General features: G+C 35.9%; 1 protein-coding gene across 1 annotated transcript in view; it reads left to right on the top strand.

Annotated features, from left to right (window-relative positions):
- LOC115633094 (collagen alpha-1(XVIII) chain) overlaps positions 1-20674 on the top strand; it is an 84288-nt gene that overhangs the window by 20492 nt on the left and 43122 nt on the right. The window contains exons 2-3 of the mRNA XM_030530474.1: positions 676-777; positions 1176-1714. Coding sequence (XP_030386334.1) covers positions 690-777; positions 1176-1714 — 627 coding nt within the window. The 5' untranslated portion in view covers positions 676-689. The remainder of the gene's footprint in view (positions 1-675; positions 778-1175; positions 1715-20674) is intronic.

The following is a 20674-nucleotide window of genomic DNA, read 5'->3' as shown; positions in this document are numbered from 1 at the left end:
TTAATGATTTATTGGGCTCTTTAAGAATGGTTTCAAAACTTTGTTGACAAATTTGATTTATTGCTAATTTGCGTCTGTTGCGCTTTGACATTTCGAATACTATGAACTTTGTCAACAAACAATAATAATACACATTACCAACCAGCCAAAAATTTAAGGTGTGTCTCAATCGCTCGCCGGCCTATCTTTGCATGAATAACAAGCATCGAATGATTAGCATCGCTTCTAATTGCAATTAATCTAAACGAGTTGTAGGCTTGACAATCATTATATGTATACTCGTAGCTGTGTGTGCTATTGAATGACGCATGAAGTTGTTTGTTACAAAAATTTGCGAACCACCACAAATTTGTGTGGCTTCCAGCTGACTGGCTTTTATCGTTCTGTGTATGCGTATGTGCGTGAGTACGTTTGTGGTTTGCCTGGTACGTTTAGTGGTGGTGTGGTTGTGGTGTAACTGCACTCTGCAGTCAAGTGGCTAAGTATGTTGTCTGCACAAAATTTGTAGCCAGGCTTGCTAATGGGCTTGTGTTTCCAATAATTGTGGTTGAGAGATGAAGTGTCTGCGGTTGTGCTTTAGTCGTAATATGTCGTATGTATGACAATGTCACATAATATTTCGTATTGTGTTTTAGTCTTTGTTTTACTAATTTTTCTCATTCTTTTTTCTTGCAGGACACTGTCCAATTATGGCAGCAATTTTGTTAATGTTCTTAGCTCTTCCCGGGGCGAATTTGGTCTTTGGAGTGAACGAGTTGGAGGTGGCGTCTGTTAAAGGTATGTTTTCTCAATATTTAAAAGAAGTTTTCTATAAAATATTACAAATAATTGTTCATTAAAATATTAAAATCAACATTAGTAGTTTTAACTTACTAGTTGGTTTTTTAATACCAAATAACTAACAAATAACTAGGATGGGGTTAAGCAACAGCATACTTTTGGGCTGAAGGGAAAATGTTATATTAAGCATTGTGTCTATTCAGTTATGCAAGTGAAAAAATAAAAGCATAATTTACGGATGGAAATTTAAAAAATAATAAAAGTTTATTAGTTGTTTTACTTGTCTTTCCCATTCTTAATTCATTCGATTGAAGTGAATGGAACCATTCGCGAGCATTCTGTAAGTCGGTTTGTTTTTATATTTATATGTAAACATTTTTCTAATTATATTGCAGATCTCAATGGCGAATACGAATTAATGGATCTGATGTATGACGACAGATTCAAGGAAATTGAATTTGACACAGGCGAAGACGGTTTTCCTGTCCCCAAAATCAAGCCCACGGCAGATATTAAAAGCACGTACCGCTTGCATCTTCCCGATACACTCTCCGAGTTTGCCATCCAGTGCGAATATCGGTCGAGCTCGTTAAAAGGCGGCTACTTGTTTAGCGTTGTCAATCCCCTTGATACCGTCGTGCAGTTGGGAGTGCATCTCTCTCCGGTTGTCAAGAACAGCTACAACGTCACGCTGGTCTATGCTCAGGCCGATGCGATTTCAGGACGCAAGCTGGCTAGCTTTCCGCTTACCCACGAGCCGGACAAGTGGAATTCCGTGGCCTTTCAGGTGCTGAGCGACAATGTGACATTCTACTATGACTGCAAGCTGCAAAACAGCACGGCTGTAGTGCGTGACCCCTTTAAATTGGTTTTCGACACCTCATCCACGCTATACATTGGTCAAGCGGGTCCCCGCATTGGCGGACACTATGAGGTAAGTTCTGACGGCGCCCGATTCTTCATAACTGTGTAATGCCTTTTAATGAAATAATTTTTGAAACGCCAATACAATAGCACACATAAAACCATAGTATGGAGTCAGAGTTGCTCCACATCAAAAGGAAAATGTGTGGCAATCTGTGCCTCAATGCATATCAATTCAATTTAATTGAAAATGAACATACATACATACTTAAAAATAAAAACAAATGCAAAACATGTTTGAGAAAATTTTCGGAAAACATTTGATAACTTAACAAAAACGTTGGTATCGAGTGGATGATATCTTATATCTATCTAATGAACGTCAAACATTGTTTTTTGCTTGCATTTCAGTAAAATTTTGAGAATGGCAAAATTTTTGTATAGCTACTGGTAAGGTTTTGACATTTATTGACGCCACGTTCATCAAATCTACCTAGTTTTATACACAAATAATTTTCTTAAGCCACATGTTGATTCTTAAATCTGAATATGGAAAATTTCTGGAGTATATTTTTGTCTTCTATTGATGGACAAACTGAAAGGGCTTCTTTATATTTAAGCTAGGGGCCTAACAATTTTCATGCGTAGTGGTTTTCTCTTCTGTTGTTAAAAATGAAATAAATAAATTTGAGAAGGCATCGAAAATATGAAAACATTAAAGCAAATGATTGTGTATAGGATTAAAGTTACGTAGCTATTCAAGTTTTTTTGGGAAACAAATTGTTCAAGTACTCGAGAATTCAAATCCAACCGTGTACTTGTTTTTATCTGTACATCGTTGAAAATTCATAAAATATCTGTGTTCGCCCAAATTAGAATTGAATGTACATTCAGCTGACGAAATGGAAATATTATGTTTGCTTTTTTCAATTGCGGATGCCGCTTTAGTACCTCAAATGGCGCTGGTGTTGTAATCCGCTGTACTTAAGATTTTAATTTGAAACTTGATTCGCTTACTTCATTTGTAATACCCTGAGCGCATTGTGCATTAGCTTCGAGTGCCTGCTTTCCTAAACAGTTATTTGTGGATGCATGGGCAAATATTGAGGAAGTGAAGAGCTCGTGCTCAATAGCTTTTCAACACGGTAGCTAACACGCTTCACAATAAAAACTCACCCCTATTCGTTGCTAGCGCCACTTTGTCAACTAGCGGCGAGTTTTGGTAAAGCGCTCAAAACGTGAGATTCAACTCGAGCGCCACTCAAACCACCCTTCACTGAGCGCTGAAAATATGCTTGACGTTTTCACTCAAAAATCCTTTTCGAATCGCGTATACGCCATGTAGTACGCTTGAGACTGGCCGCTCAGCGTAGAATTCAGCAGAGCACGGAGAATTCAGCGTACGATGTGGAAACAACAGGCACGAACGTGTCTGTGTTGTCTGTGGCACGACAGCTGCCCTCGCTTGCGTATGAGCGTGTGTGTGGGTGTTTGTGCCGCATGTTGCTGTGATTTGCTTCATGGCCTATGCCGAGACGAGTGCGTTTACCTTTTCAGTCGCGTTCGGTGCTGCAAACAGTTAGGATGTGCGTACGGAAAACTAAACGCTGAAAATATTGTAGCCACATTCAAGCACATATACACGCACTACTTGGGGCGCCTTTAACGTTTGTGTGCGTGTTCGTCTCCGTTCTTCGTCGTCGGCGGCTCTTCGGCGTTGCCTTTCGTAGCCATGTTATTTGTATATGTGTATGTGCGTATGGGTGAGCGTGTGGCGGCTCAAAAACAAGCAGCTGCTACTGCCTAAGCTAACCAAGGCAAATAAAGCAGCCAAATATGGCCAGAAATAAGAATAAAAGTGATTTATGCCTTAAATGAAATAGCACAAATATTTAATGAAATGAAATGTAGAGCAACAAAGTGTTCACTGAGTGAGAGTGTGGAACCCAAATGTCAATTAAAATTCAATTATGCGACCGAAAATGAAGGAAAAGGAAAGGCGGCGCAAACGTTTCAAAATGCGCTCGCTTAACTGAATATAGTAATAGTTCCATGCAACAAATTATATCGTGATCGTATCATACTGAACATATCCAAGCGTTGGACATATCCGCGTCTTCGTCGCGCGTGTTATTCAAGATTTTGCATATCGCGTGCAAAAAAACCAAAAACTAAACGTTATTGCAGATTTGATTGCAAAATTAATAAGAGTAATTGTCACGGTTGGCATATTACACGTATACTCAGTGTTCTTGTTCCATGTAGGTCGTAAAAACAAAGGCAACACACGCGTACAAAATTGTTGTTTGTTGGTGCGCAAATATTTACAATTAGTTTGGCATGTGCGCGGTTTACTCGTTCTTGCCGTTGTTGTTGTAGCTGTAGCTTGTCAAGTGTATAAAGCTACGCCTCGCCTGCACGTCATTCCCTTACTCGTCCTCGTGCCTCCGTTTACTCATCACATCGTGTGCCGGCAAGAAAAACTTTTCGTTGCATACTATGCCGGGTCGGACGCGCGCTCCTCGAAAAGGCCAACAACACAACTCAAGCAACAAGACGAATGCAATTTAGCTAACAAAAAGCTTCAAGCCACTGCCACTAAATGCATCATTGAATTAAAACCAATTAATTGTATGGTACAATATGTACAACAATTGTGTGAAAAGAAACATTATTTAAGCTCAGCAGCAGGTCATGTAAATAAACGAAAGAACAAACAAACAAACTGCCAAGCATCAAAGCCAAGTTAACAAATTTTGAAAACACATGCATAAATGTTGTGCTGTCAGTTGCACGCGGAAAAACAAAAAAATTCAATGCAATAAAATGAAACGAGACGTGTAATTTAAAAACTTAAAAATTAAAGCAAAATAAACATAAATTACAAATTTAACAACAACAAGACCAGTAAAAAAATACACATATTTTGTAATTAAATTATCTGTGATTTTTCAACATATTCAATATATCAAATATACACATAGTCAGATGTATTTAATACCATTTATTTAAATCGGTTCATCCAAGTGACTTTTTCAACGCGTTCGATTTATAGGTAAATATTGTGACAAGGCTTACTGCAATTTGCCAAACACTTCATAACACACATACACACACGAACACAAATGGCTTGAACGTTGTTATTCTGGGCGGCTTTTCAAATGAATTGCATAAATTATGAGTAAAACACTTGGACAAGGACTGAGAGCAGCGCAGTTTCGCTCCGTTCGCTTCATTGGCGAAGCTAAATCAATGGCAAACTCATTAAAGCGACAAAAAGCATAACAACCACCCTTAACCAAATCAGTATAAGCCCCCGCAACCGCAAATGGGTGGCGCACACAGACACACACACTTACACCCATGCATATTAAACAACTGGGCGTATGTGTAATTTATATGAGGCGTGTGGATATACATACATACATACATATCTATATACCAGTGTTTGAGTGTGTGCGTGTATGTGTCCTTTTGTCTTCGAACGAAAGGCATATGAAAATACGTTTTATTTATTAAATAAAAGCGCTGCACGCTGCCAGCTAGCCAGAGCACCCATAGAGGCCGCCACAATTCAGAGCTCCGAACATAGTGCTCGGCACACAGAACTCTTTCAATGACTGCACTTGTCGTTCGTTCGTCAACTATTTTATGTACTTGCGACTACATGTTGTTGTTGGCTGTCGGCTGAACTTTTTGTTGTTGCCTTTGCCTTTGCCGTTGCCGTTGCCGTGCTCTGTATTTCTGACAAAAGATAAAAAGGTTAACAGCCGTGCGACGTTGTATGAAACCTATTGATACTTTAACTTGATTCGCACAAAAGGCCGTGCGACGTGTTTAGACTTCGTCGGGCTTTGCGAGTCTGCAGTAACTACCTACCTACCTAGTACATAATTACACGTGATGGTATAAGTAATTTTCAAGTCAAGAACATGGATGGGAGTACTCAATTATATTGGAATACAGTAATAAAATCCTGCCTGAAAAAAATGTATTTAACATAACTGAAAACTAGAAAATGTTAGTTATTGCCTAACATTTTCAAATATTTATCATTATTTATATTTATTTATATTTTAGTTTCAAAACATAATTACAAACATTAGGCTTTATATGTTGCAGAGTGGGTCTGTTTTGGTTAATAATATGAATAAGTTAGTTATTTATTTGTGATCTTTCAGATTAGAATTGTTACTTTATTTTGATGTAAGAGTGATGCATAGTTCCCAAAAACTAACTTACTAATGCAAGGGTTTTTAAAATAGAATTTTAATTAAGCGAATAAGTATATTTTCAGATATTTTTACGTTGGCAGCATAATATTTTCAATTAAAAAATTACAGCTAATTGAAACTCCTTAGCTTTTGCTTGCCTCAATTTGCATGTATTTTAATTAATTATGAATTTTCAAATCAAATCAATTGTGAAATGAATTACTGATACATTTGAGTAATTGCATTATATGATTTATCATTTTATTATTTTATTTGTTCTTATGATTAGCACATGCCTTGAGAGTTGACGAAAACTGCATCGGCAATCGGGGTTCTTTCAATTTTCACTATCATTTATTACTCATAAACGAAAAGTCTGCTTTGAAGAGTAACTTATATGTTTTCCTTCTGAAGCAGCAATTTTATATACACCCAGCAGTTTGAAGGCTAAATATGATTTCACTCTTTACTCTGTCCAATACTTGAACTATTTATTTACTTGTCGAGACTAGTAAAAATACTTTTATAGCCTAATGTTCATTCGCAATGTAGACATGTGTGAGCGCTTTAGTATGCTTTGGCGTGTTTTGTCCTGTCTAGCCGTCTGTAATTTGACATGCCTAACCTTTTAAATATTTATAGCACAAATAAATAATGTGTCGTTTGTCATGACCGAAAAGATACGCAAATGCAGCAACGCCCTTCTTGACTTTCAAACCCACAACCAATAAGGCAACTCTTAGTGTTGCTTTCTATATAAATCGGTTGGACGTCAATTCGAAATGCTTTAGCTATTGGCGGAGATAAGTCTTCTGTTCTGCAAGCATGTGTTGTACGAGTGTCCTGCTTAATGCCATTTGAAATTTTAAGTTTTGGGCTTTTGGGCTTTTGGCTGTGTGTGCGTGCATTTAATTAAATTTTCATTACGTGCATGACACGCAACTGGATGTGCACAACAAACACAAACACAAAAACAACAATAACAAAAACGTTTCAATAAAATTATAACTGCTCCAAAAGCTGTATATTATATACAAGTATAGGAAAATATTGTATCTGTTGGTCCATGTGTGTGTATGGCATTAGTTTCATCGAAAACTTTGCAACAGACATAAATAATCATCAATTTTCATACAAATATTGTGTGTGTGTGTGTGTGTGTGTGTGAGAGAGAGTGTGTGTTTCTGTAATTCTGTGTGTTGACATGAATTTAAACAGCACAGCTTGAATTTGTGCCTTCACTTCTGCTGTTGTTCTTTTGTTCTATTTGTTTACCACACAATGGCTTTTAGTCGCTGAGGACCAGAACTAGGCATCGTTTTTCAATAATAGCTTTATATACGCATTTATTTTTGCATGTGTGTGTGTGTGTGTGCCTGTAATTTTGATTTGCAAATTTATCAATTTATCATCATAATGCAATATTTTGGCCCATTATTTTATGGGCGCAATTTAAAATTCCATTTAAAATGTTTGCATATTTGCATATTTACGAAAAATGGCGTCCACAAAATGTGATTTCATTGCTGTGATTGTGTATCAAATAAGCTGTTACAGTTTAGTAACTTAAGCATATATGTACATATGTATGTACTACATATATGAACAATACGTGCTCATTGTTGCATACAATAGTTTTGGCAATTGAAATTATTCTTAGTTCAAATATGTTTTAAAACGGCTTACAAGAGAGCTGGAGAGCTTAATTAATTATTATTAGAAATACAGTAGAGTTGTTATATTAACTTGAACGGGATTTAGTCTTTGAAATTTAAGCGAACAGGAAGATTTTTAATATTTTTTTCCTGAAAGGTACAAGACTATAATAGGTGCAGTGTGCAGTGGGAAAAATTTAATAGGCAGAAGGAGGCATGGCAGAAATCACAAAGTATTTTTATTTTTAATCAGCAAATTGTCTTTCTTCCGCCACTCCTACGGAAAATAATTCGTCCGATTTTCGGATAAAAGCAAGAATATGGAAATCAGTTGTTCGCCAGAACACATTCAAAGAACAAAAAAAAAACTCAAAGGAATAATAAGAAGTAGTTTCTTCGTGGCAAAACGTTAAAAAAAAGTGAAAGTATGTGAGAGTGGGTTTGCATAAAAAGAAGAAAATTCTAAAATTTGTATATTTATTTCTTATATAACGCGCTGTGTTACAAATATTTTTTTATGGAAATTGTTTTAGTTCGAGGGTGTAATGAATTTCGATCAAAAATAAACTATCGTAAATGTGAACAATAATTTTGTAGTAAGAAATTCTGCTGACAACGCATATTTTATATTTAGCCGCGCTCCTTTTAAATTAAATTAATACTAACTCACAACATTGAAAGCATCACCAATTATTCAATTGAAAATATTCTGAGCCCACTGTACCTTGGCCAGCGCGCCTTTACATGCATATTCCTATAAAACATAACGTGAAAGAAATTGACTAGGAGAATAAACTTATTTAATTTACATATATAGTTTTATTAATTGTATGATTATGTGAGTAGAAATATACATGCATAATTACGTTTATATTACTAACGTTTAATGTGCATATAAATATGAATAAAACACGCTTAGAAATTCATACCCTTAAGCCCTTTATAAACAAAAACATTTATTTTAGAATGAAGACAGCGTAAACATTTTATATACATATATGCATATATGCATATATGTATATTAATTGTGTTGGTTCAAGAAGAGTAATATTTTCTGATATACTCGCATGCTTTTATGATTTTTTTTTTTTAAATATACAGATTACTTATTTACGGTGGTAACGCTGCGCATAAAGTTATAGAAGATGAACCAAATCCACTAAATACTTTTTTTTTAAATTCTTCTTCATATCGACATTAATACACAGATGGGCTTTCGAAATGCGACAACAGCTCTTCTGATATTGAAATTATTTGAATCCTGAATTGTATAGTTATGTGCTTTTAAGATTTAATGCGCTTACAAAAAGTAAGACAGAAACGAATAAGAAGATTATTTCGTGCACCCGAGTGGACAATACAGATGGCTTAAAACAAAATATTGTTTGTTTTTTAAAAATTGGAATGCTGGCTGCAGAAAATAAGCTACGACCAACTGTACATTCATTTGCAAATTAAATTGGCTATTATCGTGCGTTAAAATGAAGAGATTTTAGTTTGGATAAAAAAAAAAAACAAAAATGCATAGTTTTTGGTTAAATTATCTTTTGTTTTCTCCTCGCCCTAAATAACTTATACACCTGCATTTGTGTATTAACTTCTTGTTAACCTAGTTAAGTAACTTGGGCTTGCTGAAAAGTTTTAAATTTAATCTTTCGGTGGAAAGAAAAACCCCATGAAATTTGTAGTTAAACGAATTGATTAGCTGGGATGTATTTAATATGTTTAAGCTTAAGGCCATTGAATACAAGTATGTACTTACATAATATTTTCCATAACCTCTCCAATATCCATTAAATCCAAATGATGTAACTTTCGACAAGAATACATTTTATATGTTCGGAAACATTAAATATTTTACCAATTATACTAAATATTAAACAATAGTTCAGTGTTCCTTGTTATATAATAAAATCCTCTTAATTACTATAGAGCATGAAAGAACAACTTTTAAATTTTTAGATTGAGTAAAGTGCCTTTGTTTATTTATAAATGTAAAATTGGGGTAAACATAAATCTAACAATATTATTTTTCACATAATTGCTTACATTTTTGGTCAGCTTGAGGCTGCCTGCCATTGTAGTGAGCCTTGCGGCTGTTGGCTGTAAAAATAACATTAAAAATATCTGTATTTAAGAGTTTCAGCGAATTTTACAAATTACATATTTATTTATACGGTGGTTACTGATGCCACAAGTACAGTAAATTATTTGTACAACTCAGCACAGAATCATTAAGCATTAAATATTTACTTAACTGTTATAAACGAAGGTTCATTGAATAAACATACAGATTCATTGAACATCAAACATACAATTTAAGGGGCATTTCAAATGTTTTAAAGATGTATACATATTTCATTATATTTTTACTAGTACTGTCACTATAATTTATGTTCACTAAATGAATTTAAGCGTATACTGAATTTAATTGAGTACTTAAAATATTGTAGTGTACACATACGGTTATTGACATTTTGAACAACGTCGGTTCTCTCCTGCTTAAGCTTTTGGCCCTATTCTTTTTTGGCCGCTGCAAATACATTGAAGTCGTCAACAACATCTATTATACGACGTTTCTCAGATATACAAGTACATATATTTTTTTTATATTTTTGCATATTATTAAACATACAAGCGTTATTTCTTAAATGATTTTCAATTATCATTGGGTAACATACCGTTAAATAATGTGTAATTAGTGGAATGTTAATTCGGGGCAGTCGACCATAAATAATTTCCTAATTACTTAATTATTTTTCACATGGAATGACAGTATTTTTTTAATATAGCTTTGCTTTTAAATATTGAAACTAGATGTTTTTCATGAAATGAGTAATTTATTGTTATTAGTTTCTTACTCTCTTATTTGCAGTCTTTAAAATGAAATAACTTTTTTTCAGACAAATACATTTTGCATAAAAGTTGAATTGTGTGTTAATAATTGATTAAAAGGAACAATAAGCTTGATGAAAAGATACAAAATTAGGACCGAATACATGCTGTATTCAAAGTACAAAAGAAACTAATAATAAGCCAATAACGTTAGGTATTATTCGATTCAGCCCACGGTAGACAGATACGACTTAAGAGTCTACTATTTTTAAAGAGCCAGTCATTTGAAAACTCTTAAGTATAGCAGACATGCGTATGTTTGTCTATACTGTGCATATTTCTTTGTGACTTTTACGGCTGATAGTCGTTAATCTTGTTTTATGAGCCACCGTTTGCAGTTTCTAGAAAACCCATAAGAAAACAAAAGTGGGCTTGCCCATATAATTGTATACAAATCAAACTACATTGTTGTATATATGTACATATGTATCGTATACACACGCTACTTAGAATATAAATATATAGTCACATATATATATAGGAGTATTAATATGTATATATTGAGGTATGTGTATATGTATGTATAAACCAACGCGCTCAGTCCTAAGAAAATAATTTTATGATTTTATGGCACTACGAATTGGGTTACACAACAGAAAGTTCGGGCTGGGGCGGATCTAATAATGTACATAAATTATGTAAATTTTAGACTGGAATTGTAGCGGTAGGAGTCGTCAACTAAATACGCCCCGCCAACTGACGACCATGTCATTATTGTTAATAATTTGACTAGAATTTGATGTGCACGTTTTAATCATTTGAACACGCGCGTGCTGGCCATGCACTCACACCCTCATACACATATATAGAGGCATATGAGTATAAGTTGGGTCTATGAAGCAGGCGGTGCTGCTATCGATCAAACGCGCTTCTAAGTTTAACCAAATGTTAGACTTTGTCCATGGCTTACAATTTATTGTGTAGGCATCTTATTAAAGACACATGTGCGTCAAATGCTTAAGCCCTGCATATACTATACATACAATGAAAATGTGCGTATACACATATCCGTTGTGTAGGGAAAACGGAAATTTGTGTGGAAAAAGGTGCTTATTAAAAATTACATGTCAAAACAGAAAATACATGCACGCAGACAACAATGAGCAGGCATAAGGCATTTGGCAATGTGAGCTTATTTTGCCCTTTTTTAATATTTCACCCATTATCTCCGTTGAGCGCTAATGTCTGTCTGTCTGACTGCTTGACTGACTGACTGTCCCGCAACCTTGACAGTCTTAGAAACTTTTCGTCTATTCAGCACTATCCCCTTTTCAGTTAGAGCCTCCAACGTTTGTTGCCTCCTGCCAACTGACAACTTCAAAAGTCATTACTCATTTTTGCGTACTTAATTTAAGAGTAGATATGAATTTCCTTATCACTGCTCTCCCGTCTGCCACTCTCATTTGCCCCTTTTCATTACGCGCCAACAAAGAAAGAAAAAACGAGCCAAAAAAGAAAGAAAGCCAAAAAGTCCAAGTAGGTAATTTCATTAGAAAACTTGAGCCATGTCAAACTTTAAGCTTAAACTGTGTTATGCTGCCGCTGTAGCATCGCCGTAGAATTTTAATGCTGCGTGAAGAATGCCAGGAGAATGCCAGGAGAATGCCAATGGAACAGTGCAGGGGGCGATACAAAAACACACGGCAAAGTAGGCAGTGGGCGCATGAAAAAAGTTTCCTTTCTTTTTGGGCACAGACAAAAATACAAGGGATACAAAAAAAAACAACTTTGTTTTACACTGCCGACTCGTTGACTCAATAACTGGCTGCAAGCGCCGAGCTAAAGGCTGAGAGGGTTGGCAGCCCCACTACCACACTGCCCCTCCGCGAGCCTGACTGGGCGTTGGTAGACTGACACGATTATCGTAATTATGCGTTGGGTGTAGTATAATTTTGTGCGCGCGCTCACTTCGCTTTATTTTACTTTGTTAGTCTCAATACCCTCCGCACAAAGGGTAAAATGGTACATTGTCATAGAGAACTTGTTTGTGACAGCAGCTTAGCGAGATGATTTGATAAATTCATTATTTGAAAACAATAGAATGCATTATTGAAGCTCTTTTCGCAACTTATAAAACCGACGCTCAATAGGCAATACATACAAGTACATATATGTATACGAGTTACAGTGGTTAGCATCAATAGATTCCAATCATTTTAAACTAGTAGATAGCAATGAGAAATGTATTCACCTTATCTAAGATATTGTTCATTTTCTCGGTAATAATTTAAAAATTATTTTCAGAATTTAACAAAAATATTTAAATTCTTATTTAAATTAAAGTAAACAGAACTATGATATTGAATCATTTATTTCATTTATTTTATTATTTTCATTTCATTTTTCAGTAATCTCTCTTCAGATTATAGAATTTAATCGTAATCCGTTAAGATATGATCGACCTGAGAGTATGTTGCCATACAAGGATTATATTATTTTTTAATTATTCCATTTCATAAATGAAACACATGTGTAGCATAAATTTAAATTTAAATCGAAGTAAATGTTTATATTACAGGCTCCTTAGGCAGAGATTTGGGATTTTGAATTCCTAAGAATAGGGTCTTTAACTTAATAAAGCGTGTACTAGAGTCGATATCAACTGTTTATATAGCGGCTCCACTTATCTTTCTTTTAAAGCTCTTTTGACGACGCTGAACCTTTTTGCTAAACTGTCTGATGTTTGTATGTGTGTGGCTGTGAGCATGTTAAAGTATACATTTGAAGCTATGTGGGTGTTTGTGTGCGCCAACTTTTACCACAATTATGTAGGTTGCAAAGTTTGCGTTCGCTCGCTCTTTTTTTTACTTTTTTCATTTTCATTTTCGGTCGCTGACTGTGGCTGAATCTCAAGGACAGGCAAGACACATAACCGCAAGTATTCAGTTTATGCTTTTATGCGCTCAAAATAAAAGCCCTTTCACAGGCCCAAGATATCTTGAGCGCCTGAGCGCAGAGCGTGCGCTTCGTGGGTAAAACTGTAAATCTAGGCAACGCATTTGCCAACTTTTTGGGCGCTTTCCTTCTTATTCTATTCTTCACTTGTTGTAGCTACATGCTATGTGCTATAATTCAATATTTTTGCAAATAAACTTGTTGGCAGCTTAACTTTTCAAAAAAGTTTCGCTCTTGCAGCCCTCCTCCTCTATATACTTACACAACGACAATTTGGTGGCGCCCCTTTGCGGCGCAAATCAGTAAGAAAATGCTGACAAGCGGCAACAACAAAAACAAGAAAAAAAGAAGCAAAAGAATTAAATAAAACGTGTTACATTTCGAACCTTGGCAGCAAATATGTGATGGAGGCTGTGCGTATGTGTGCGTACGTGTATGTGTGCCATTGTGGCATGTGTTGTACAGCAAAACGCTTTGTGGCAGCAACTTTCGGTTTCGTTTCTTCCTCTAATTCTTCCTCTTCTACTTTGCCTCATGCTTTCCACGTTACAAGCGAGTTTACAAGGTTAATACGTGGCATAAAAGCCATTAAGCAGCAGCAAGGCCCAAAAGCCAAACGCTTGGGTCAAACGCATTTTGCGCAAGCTATATTGTGCAAAATGAAAAAAACCAACAACAGCCAACAACATTCAAGCCATTTGCGTCAGTGTTTGTGCGTGGTAACACTCACACACACATACACAAGTCTATCTTTATTAACATGAATCTCCATATATATTTTTTGCAGGCAAATTTTTGTGTTAAGTGCGTATTTGTTTCGGTACAAGGGCGCGGGCGTGTTTATCATCGAAAAATATAAATATATACATATATATATTTGTAAGTTAGTGCAAAGTGTTATACTACATTTCATAGATCGTGTAAATAAGCATATAAAATAGCCTACGAAAATGGCAATGGTTATTTCGACGCGCGCGAAACTCGTCATAACCGCCCTAATTCTGTTCTTCCTGCTCGGCATTGTCCTTGTCACGGGTTCGACAAAGGGCTGGTTCATCCCAAATCGATACAACGGGGAGCGTGTGGCCGCTAGGATACAGGTAATAATACTTGCAATCAACATACAATACAGCTTCACTGAAATTAGCAATTATAGCTTATAAGCGAATGAAGTGAAGGCGAATAAACGATTAAACAAAAACAATTTAAAAACAAATTATACACAAGAAAAATAGGGTGTTTGCTATTACTCCGAAATTTATGTTTATGTTCCTCTTTTTGTGTTTCGATGAACAAAATAACAAGTATGTAAAAGTTGCATGTGGATAAATAAATAAAAAAAACCAAATATTTTCAATTTTAGGAAATAACAAACTAGAATGACCTATTTCCATTCAAAAAACAAACAAACAATTAAATTATATAAATAGTTTGTCTATATGTGTTTTGTGCGAAGGATAGAGTTGAGGCTAAGTCTCCTAGTGTATGTTTCATATATTCGCACAAAGCTACTCAGTATACCTTTTGCATATTGGACACTGGGTATAAAAATACAAAAGGGCAGTCTTAAAATTTTATTTATTCCCTCAATTATGCAATTTCTATGAACTTGTATTTACTTAAAAATAGTTTTGAACCCATTTGTAATATTTATTAGTCAACAAACTATGATTAAAATTATTTAATATAAATGCCTCTTGACGAAGTAAGACTGCTGCTTATAAATTTCTGATTGCAATTTTGTATTAAAAGAATTACTTGTAAGTATGTGTTGAACTACCAAGCTATAGCCAAGCCTTGATCCACCCAAATGGAACCAGATGGCGTTCAACAACAATGGCTTATTATTTATTTAATTGTCACGAGCAAACTATATATATAGTAATGACTCCGACTATATAAGTCGACAGAAAGGCAACACCCTTTTGAGCGATTGAAACTTCTGGACTAATTTCGGTTAGCGCACGGCCCTAACAGCTGCATTTACAGATCAGCCGTCACAATTAGAGCAAGGAAGCACTGTCAAATAATGAGTACATTATGTTAATTACAAAGACATGATGTCTCCAGCTGTGATTAACTGTAATATCCATTAACCTTGATATAGTAATAATAAAATTTCTGGCTTAAAACTATCAATTACAATTACTATCACCTTCCATTCTTAATGTGTGCATTACACTTAAAAGTTTGACGAACAAATCTAATTTAACTTTCATTGTTAAATCTAGTTTGAAAAACGAACCAGATTAATAATAATTATGGGTAACATGTGTGCTATTCTAACGTTTTATGGGTGTAATTAACGCGATGCTTAAAAGAAAAAAAAAAGAAAATGCGAGGGAAATGTGAAAAATGTGTTATGTTTAATGCTAAATGCTTGACTCCCATGACTTCCGGCTTCAAATGTAAACAAATGAAACTGGTAGCATAATTTACCATGACGTGGTCACCACAGGCCCCGTTACTAGATGTGGGTCTAAGAATGGGCTTATGTGCAAGAGGCACGCACACAACAAACAAATAACAACAATAACAACAACAAGCTGGCAGGCAACCAACAGTCAACATACAACAAGTTAAGACTACTTTTAAATACGCACACTCTGCCACAATCACACACACTCACATACCACACACATCCGTCCACCAAACACACACTCACCAACTCGCACACTTATAAAAGAAGCGTATGGCGGGCGCTCGGTAAATAAAATATATTTCTACACTACACGAAAACAAATAAAGTTTATTGTGACAAATGTTTCATGACAGCAGCACATTTTCCATTGTCCTGTCGTGGACGTGTGCTTGTGTGCGTGTGTGCGTGTGTGTGTGTGTGTGGATTTGTCTATTTGCTCACTTTTGTCTGTCTGAGGTGAGAAAATTGCTGCGGCACATGCCTGCATTCTATGCCTTTTGCTTGTGCGCTTATGTGACAAATATAAATAAAAAGCCATTGTAATTATTAGTAAACATTAAACGCGCTCCCCCCCCTTCCCCCCTCCCTTCTTTCCTTCCCTTTTGCCTCGACCCTGCGCTCAAGATAAATTGATAAACATAACGCGGGTTGTGTTTGTGGAACCTAAACTAATCTGTGTTTGTACATACTCGTACACAGAGGCGGAACGTGCGCAAGCGATTCGCTCATAATGTGACTTTTTAACTGTTTTACTCAGTGGGTCCTACTTTGTGTCGACTGAGGGATTAGCTGGTTGTGTTTAATTGATGGCCCCCATATAAATGTGTAGCTTGCTTAAGCGGCACATAAATTGCCAAGTTATAGAAGGAAATGAAAGACCGTCAGTTATAGTTTAAGTGGAAAATAGTAGAAAAATATGGCACCATACAATTTTGGTATTTAAACGAACAGTAAATCAACTACTACGTTTCAATAAAGGATCTGGACAAGTCAACCGTGACAAATCGATTTGTAAGATTCTAATCCTTGAAACATATTCCATATGTGGATAACACACGCGCGATTGAAGAAATAATGGCGGTTTATATGCAAAGTTGTGTGGCTTTTATGAGTTTAATTCGATCAACATGATTATAGAAGACAATATACTATACACAATACACTGTTTGAAAGCTTTGGTTTGAAACTTATACTCGTAATTATTTGCTGTATTAGTAATTATTTGTTATTTAATTTTTTTTTATAATTTATACAAGCTATTTGACTGTGAATACGGTCATTCATGTTTGCCTTTGTTTTCCTAGCCGCATACTCACTGTATGTTAAAATGCACAAAACTTCTGGACTTAAAAATTGGTTGGTTTTGGGGCGCCTCGGACCTCGTTTCTCAGCTTCCAAAGATATGAACTTTCTAAACTGACCTTAATTTTTCCTGGATCTATAAATCAAAATATGTAGATTAATATTTTCTGTCATTTGTTATGGCAAATAAAACTTATCCAAGTATGCAGCAGAACTTATACTCGAACAAATATTTAGTATAGAACATATATAGTACATAATTAAGTACATTTGAATCTAATAATGTTTATAAATGTTTACCAAGTATTTGAATGTCCCCCCCCCCCGTCTTCTTTTTTTACCATTCTTTTTGTTTGATTGCTACAAAGCAAACGAGAAGAGAAATCCCACTTAATGTATATCGTACAGCGGTCGTATACGTGATATTTGCATGCTAAATCACAAACGTTCATTGTTTACACCTTGTAGTAAAATAAAAAAGAAAGAAATAGGGAAAACGAGCAGCAACACTACCTCACCTAATACTCACATAATTGCTGTGCTAATTTCGTCGGCACGCCCAGTTAATGTTTCTATTGACACCGCGACCAGGGCAGCCAGTTGCAACTCCCTTCCGTTCTCCCCACCTCTGCCCAGTAGCTGCCATTTCTGACATTGTTTACGCTTACTTATGGGTCTCGCTTTAACCTGTTCCTCGATGTGTAAGGCAACGAGTGAGGTGTGCATAGTGATTAAACTAATTTTATGCAGCAAGAACGGCAACAGGAATGGCAGAGAAGTCGAACCAAACCACAAGAACAAGAAAAACACAAATACAAACGTCCGACGAGCGACAAGGAAAGCAATAAAAAACCATTTAAAACATTCAAAGTGTCGCATAAAAACGAGCTCGAGCTCAATGTTTTCGTTGACGGTGACGCAAAACTTGACTGCGACAATCGTTAACTGTCGCTGACTTTGTCGATATGTTGGCAGGACTACAAGTTATTATTCTACTCCCTCCGCTCCTTTTGCTGCTCCTGCAGCTGTCAAATGTGCGGCACCAACAAAAAAAAGTAGGAATGGAAAAAGCGAAGGCAGCAAAGTTTAGCAATAAAAATCTAAATAAAAGCAACGACGCGAGTTGCTAATAAAGTCATTTTCGCATGCTGCCTTACCTGATTGTTGTTGTTGTTGTTAATGTTACTGTTGTTGATTTTCACTTTTCTCTTCATCCGCCACGTACAGGACGGTGTCGAGTTCATTAGCAGCAGTGGCCAACATTACCAGAGCCTTCGCTCCTGTATTATCGTCGCCCCTAGTTGCACGGCTCGAAGGTTGCCAAGGTTGCGGTTAATTATGACTGTAACTTAATGCCAGCATGACAACATGTACAGCATGTATGTGTATGTGTATGGGGGGGGGGGGGGGGGGGGGGGAGGATATCTGATGTAAGTTTATAAAAATTACACGTAAATTGATAATCAATTTGTTGCTGTTTGTTGCACTGCTTTTCTGTTTGTCTGTCCCTCCACTGGCAGATTTTCAGGTGGATTGGAAAGTTTTCGCTTCTGGTGTTGTTCTTCTTTTGTGTGTAGCACAATATGTGTGTGGATTAGCATGTGGCTTATAACAATGCTTATTAGCTTTCATTAGTGCCTAATTACCCAAAAGCGAAATTACTCGTAAGGCAATTATTGTTAATGCATTCAACTTTGACGCATTCAACCCATTTACACATACTCATACATCCACAGGCACATGAAATAACGATATACTATATATTCAGAGTAGGTGCGAGAAAGAGGACCAAAGCGAGAGCAAAACTACTTAAGTACAATGAATTAGATACAAAGTTAGGTACCCAGAAAGTCACTCATTCGCGTAGTCGAAGTTTATGACTAACTTAAGCAGTCCACTGTTGTACACTTAAAAATACATACAAAACAAAGCTCAGTAAAAAAGGAAAATATTTCTTCGTTTAAAAAGAAACATCACTTATTCAAAAGGTAAACATGTCTTATTCTGTTCTTATTTACTTGTTTATTTAAAAAAAAGAGAATTGCACAAAGCACCACCAGTTTTGACGCTGGAATTGGGTTGGAAGTGAAAAAATAATATATAGAAGGCATGGAGATTTTAGAAAATACTTTAAAAAAAAAAGTAAAAGTAAGTTGGTTGGAAAGTCGAACAGCATTTTATTTGAACTAATATTAATTTTTTCTTAACCAATTATTTAATGATAACGAATTAATTTATTTTATCAAATGGATGTTTTTGGTCTAAATACTTAAGATTAAATTAAAGCATTTTAGATGACGGTTTTAAGAAGCTACATAAAAAAATAAAGTCAGTGTATCCTTGATTTAAATGGCCTATAAGCATAGTTTTGTGCGGTGTATTTATCCGTTTTTATAAGCCATGGCAATGGTGGGGTCATGAGTTCATATTCGCTTGGAACTTAAGTGCTCTTTGATGGATAAGTGAAAGTCTATCTCTTTGTATGAATGTACCTACATTTATAGATCAAATGGACATGTATTGTATTGAGCTGTACGTTAATTAATTAAAAAGACAATTACGGCTGATCAAATCAATCAATTAGCCGTTAGGACTTATTTCATTAGCGCCAGACTTTTGGTAACTTGACCAATACACTTTTACATTTACTCACACAGTAAGTGGGTTGGTGTCTTGGCAGCTCATAAAACACAATGCTATGAAATTGCAACAAAGTAGCAAAGTATTGCCCACTAACTTATACATATCTATATGTGTATGTGTATTTATATACGCCCTCAACTCTCAGTTGGGTAATAAAAAAGAGAGCTCAAGAAAGCACATGCCATTAGATTTGCTGCAACATAGCGAGCTGTTCATGCCAACATGCATGCCTGTTACTCCCGCAGCTGGCAATAAATAATAAAAATTTTCAAATGTGCATGCATACATTCGAAGAGCAGCTACAACTGCAACAACAACATTATCAACGAAGGGGTTGAGTAAAAAAGTACCAAATGAAAAAAGTCCATCAGAAACTTTTGCATGGCCAACTAACATGCTTCGAGTAGATAGTATGTAAGAGTACACACATTCTCTCTCGCATCCGTTGGTAAAATAAACATATGAAAAACTGGCATCCGTTGCGCTTATAATAATATTTTATTAAAGCCCTGCATAGAATACTCCAACACATATCTGTGTGTTCTTGTTGTCTTGTAAGTCTGTTTATGTGTGTGTGTGTGTATTTGTGCTTAATGCTTGCGAATGCGAACGTTCAACACCCAAGCGACGCACTCATCCAAGTTAGATCAGTCCTTATGGTTAGTTATGTATGTACTGTGCGTCTCCTAATGCTATTGTCTATGATTTTAATGCCAAGCAAACTTGTGACTCGTTGTCAATGTCTTTGATAAGCAGTCCTTTTCGTATTTGTCCTACCCCTGTCCTTAGACGCGCAAAAACTTTGCATACTCGGTGACTTCTGCGGTTTGGACTGTGATAGGCACCACCGCTATAAAGTTTTGCCAGCCAAAAACGAGAGGCGAAAACCAAAACTTGTTGCATTGACAAACGTGCCGTCGATAAAAGGAGGTTGAAGGGCAGGGGAAGTCTGTTTTCCCTGCCATACCCACTTCACAATGTCTCTGAGTCTGCTCTGCCATTGC

Source organism: Scaptodrosophila lebanonensis, unplaced genomic scaffold, assembly GCF_003285725.1.
Source record: "Scaptodrosophila lebanonensis strain 11010-0011.00,11010-0021.00 unplaced genomic scaffold, SlebRS2 tig00001415-arrow-pilon, whole genome shotgun sequence".
Taxonomy (NCBI): Eukaryota; Metazoa; Arthropoda; class Insecta; order Diptera; family Drosophilidae; genus Scaptodrosophila; species Scaptodrosophila lebanonensis.
Note: the sequence above shows the minus strand (reverse complement) of the source record. Positions and strands in the feature narration are given on the sequence as shown.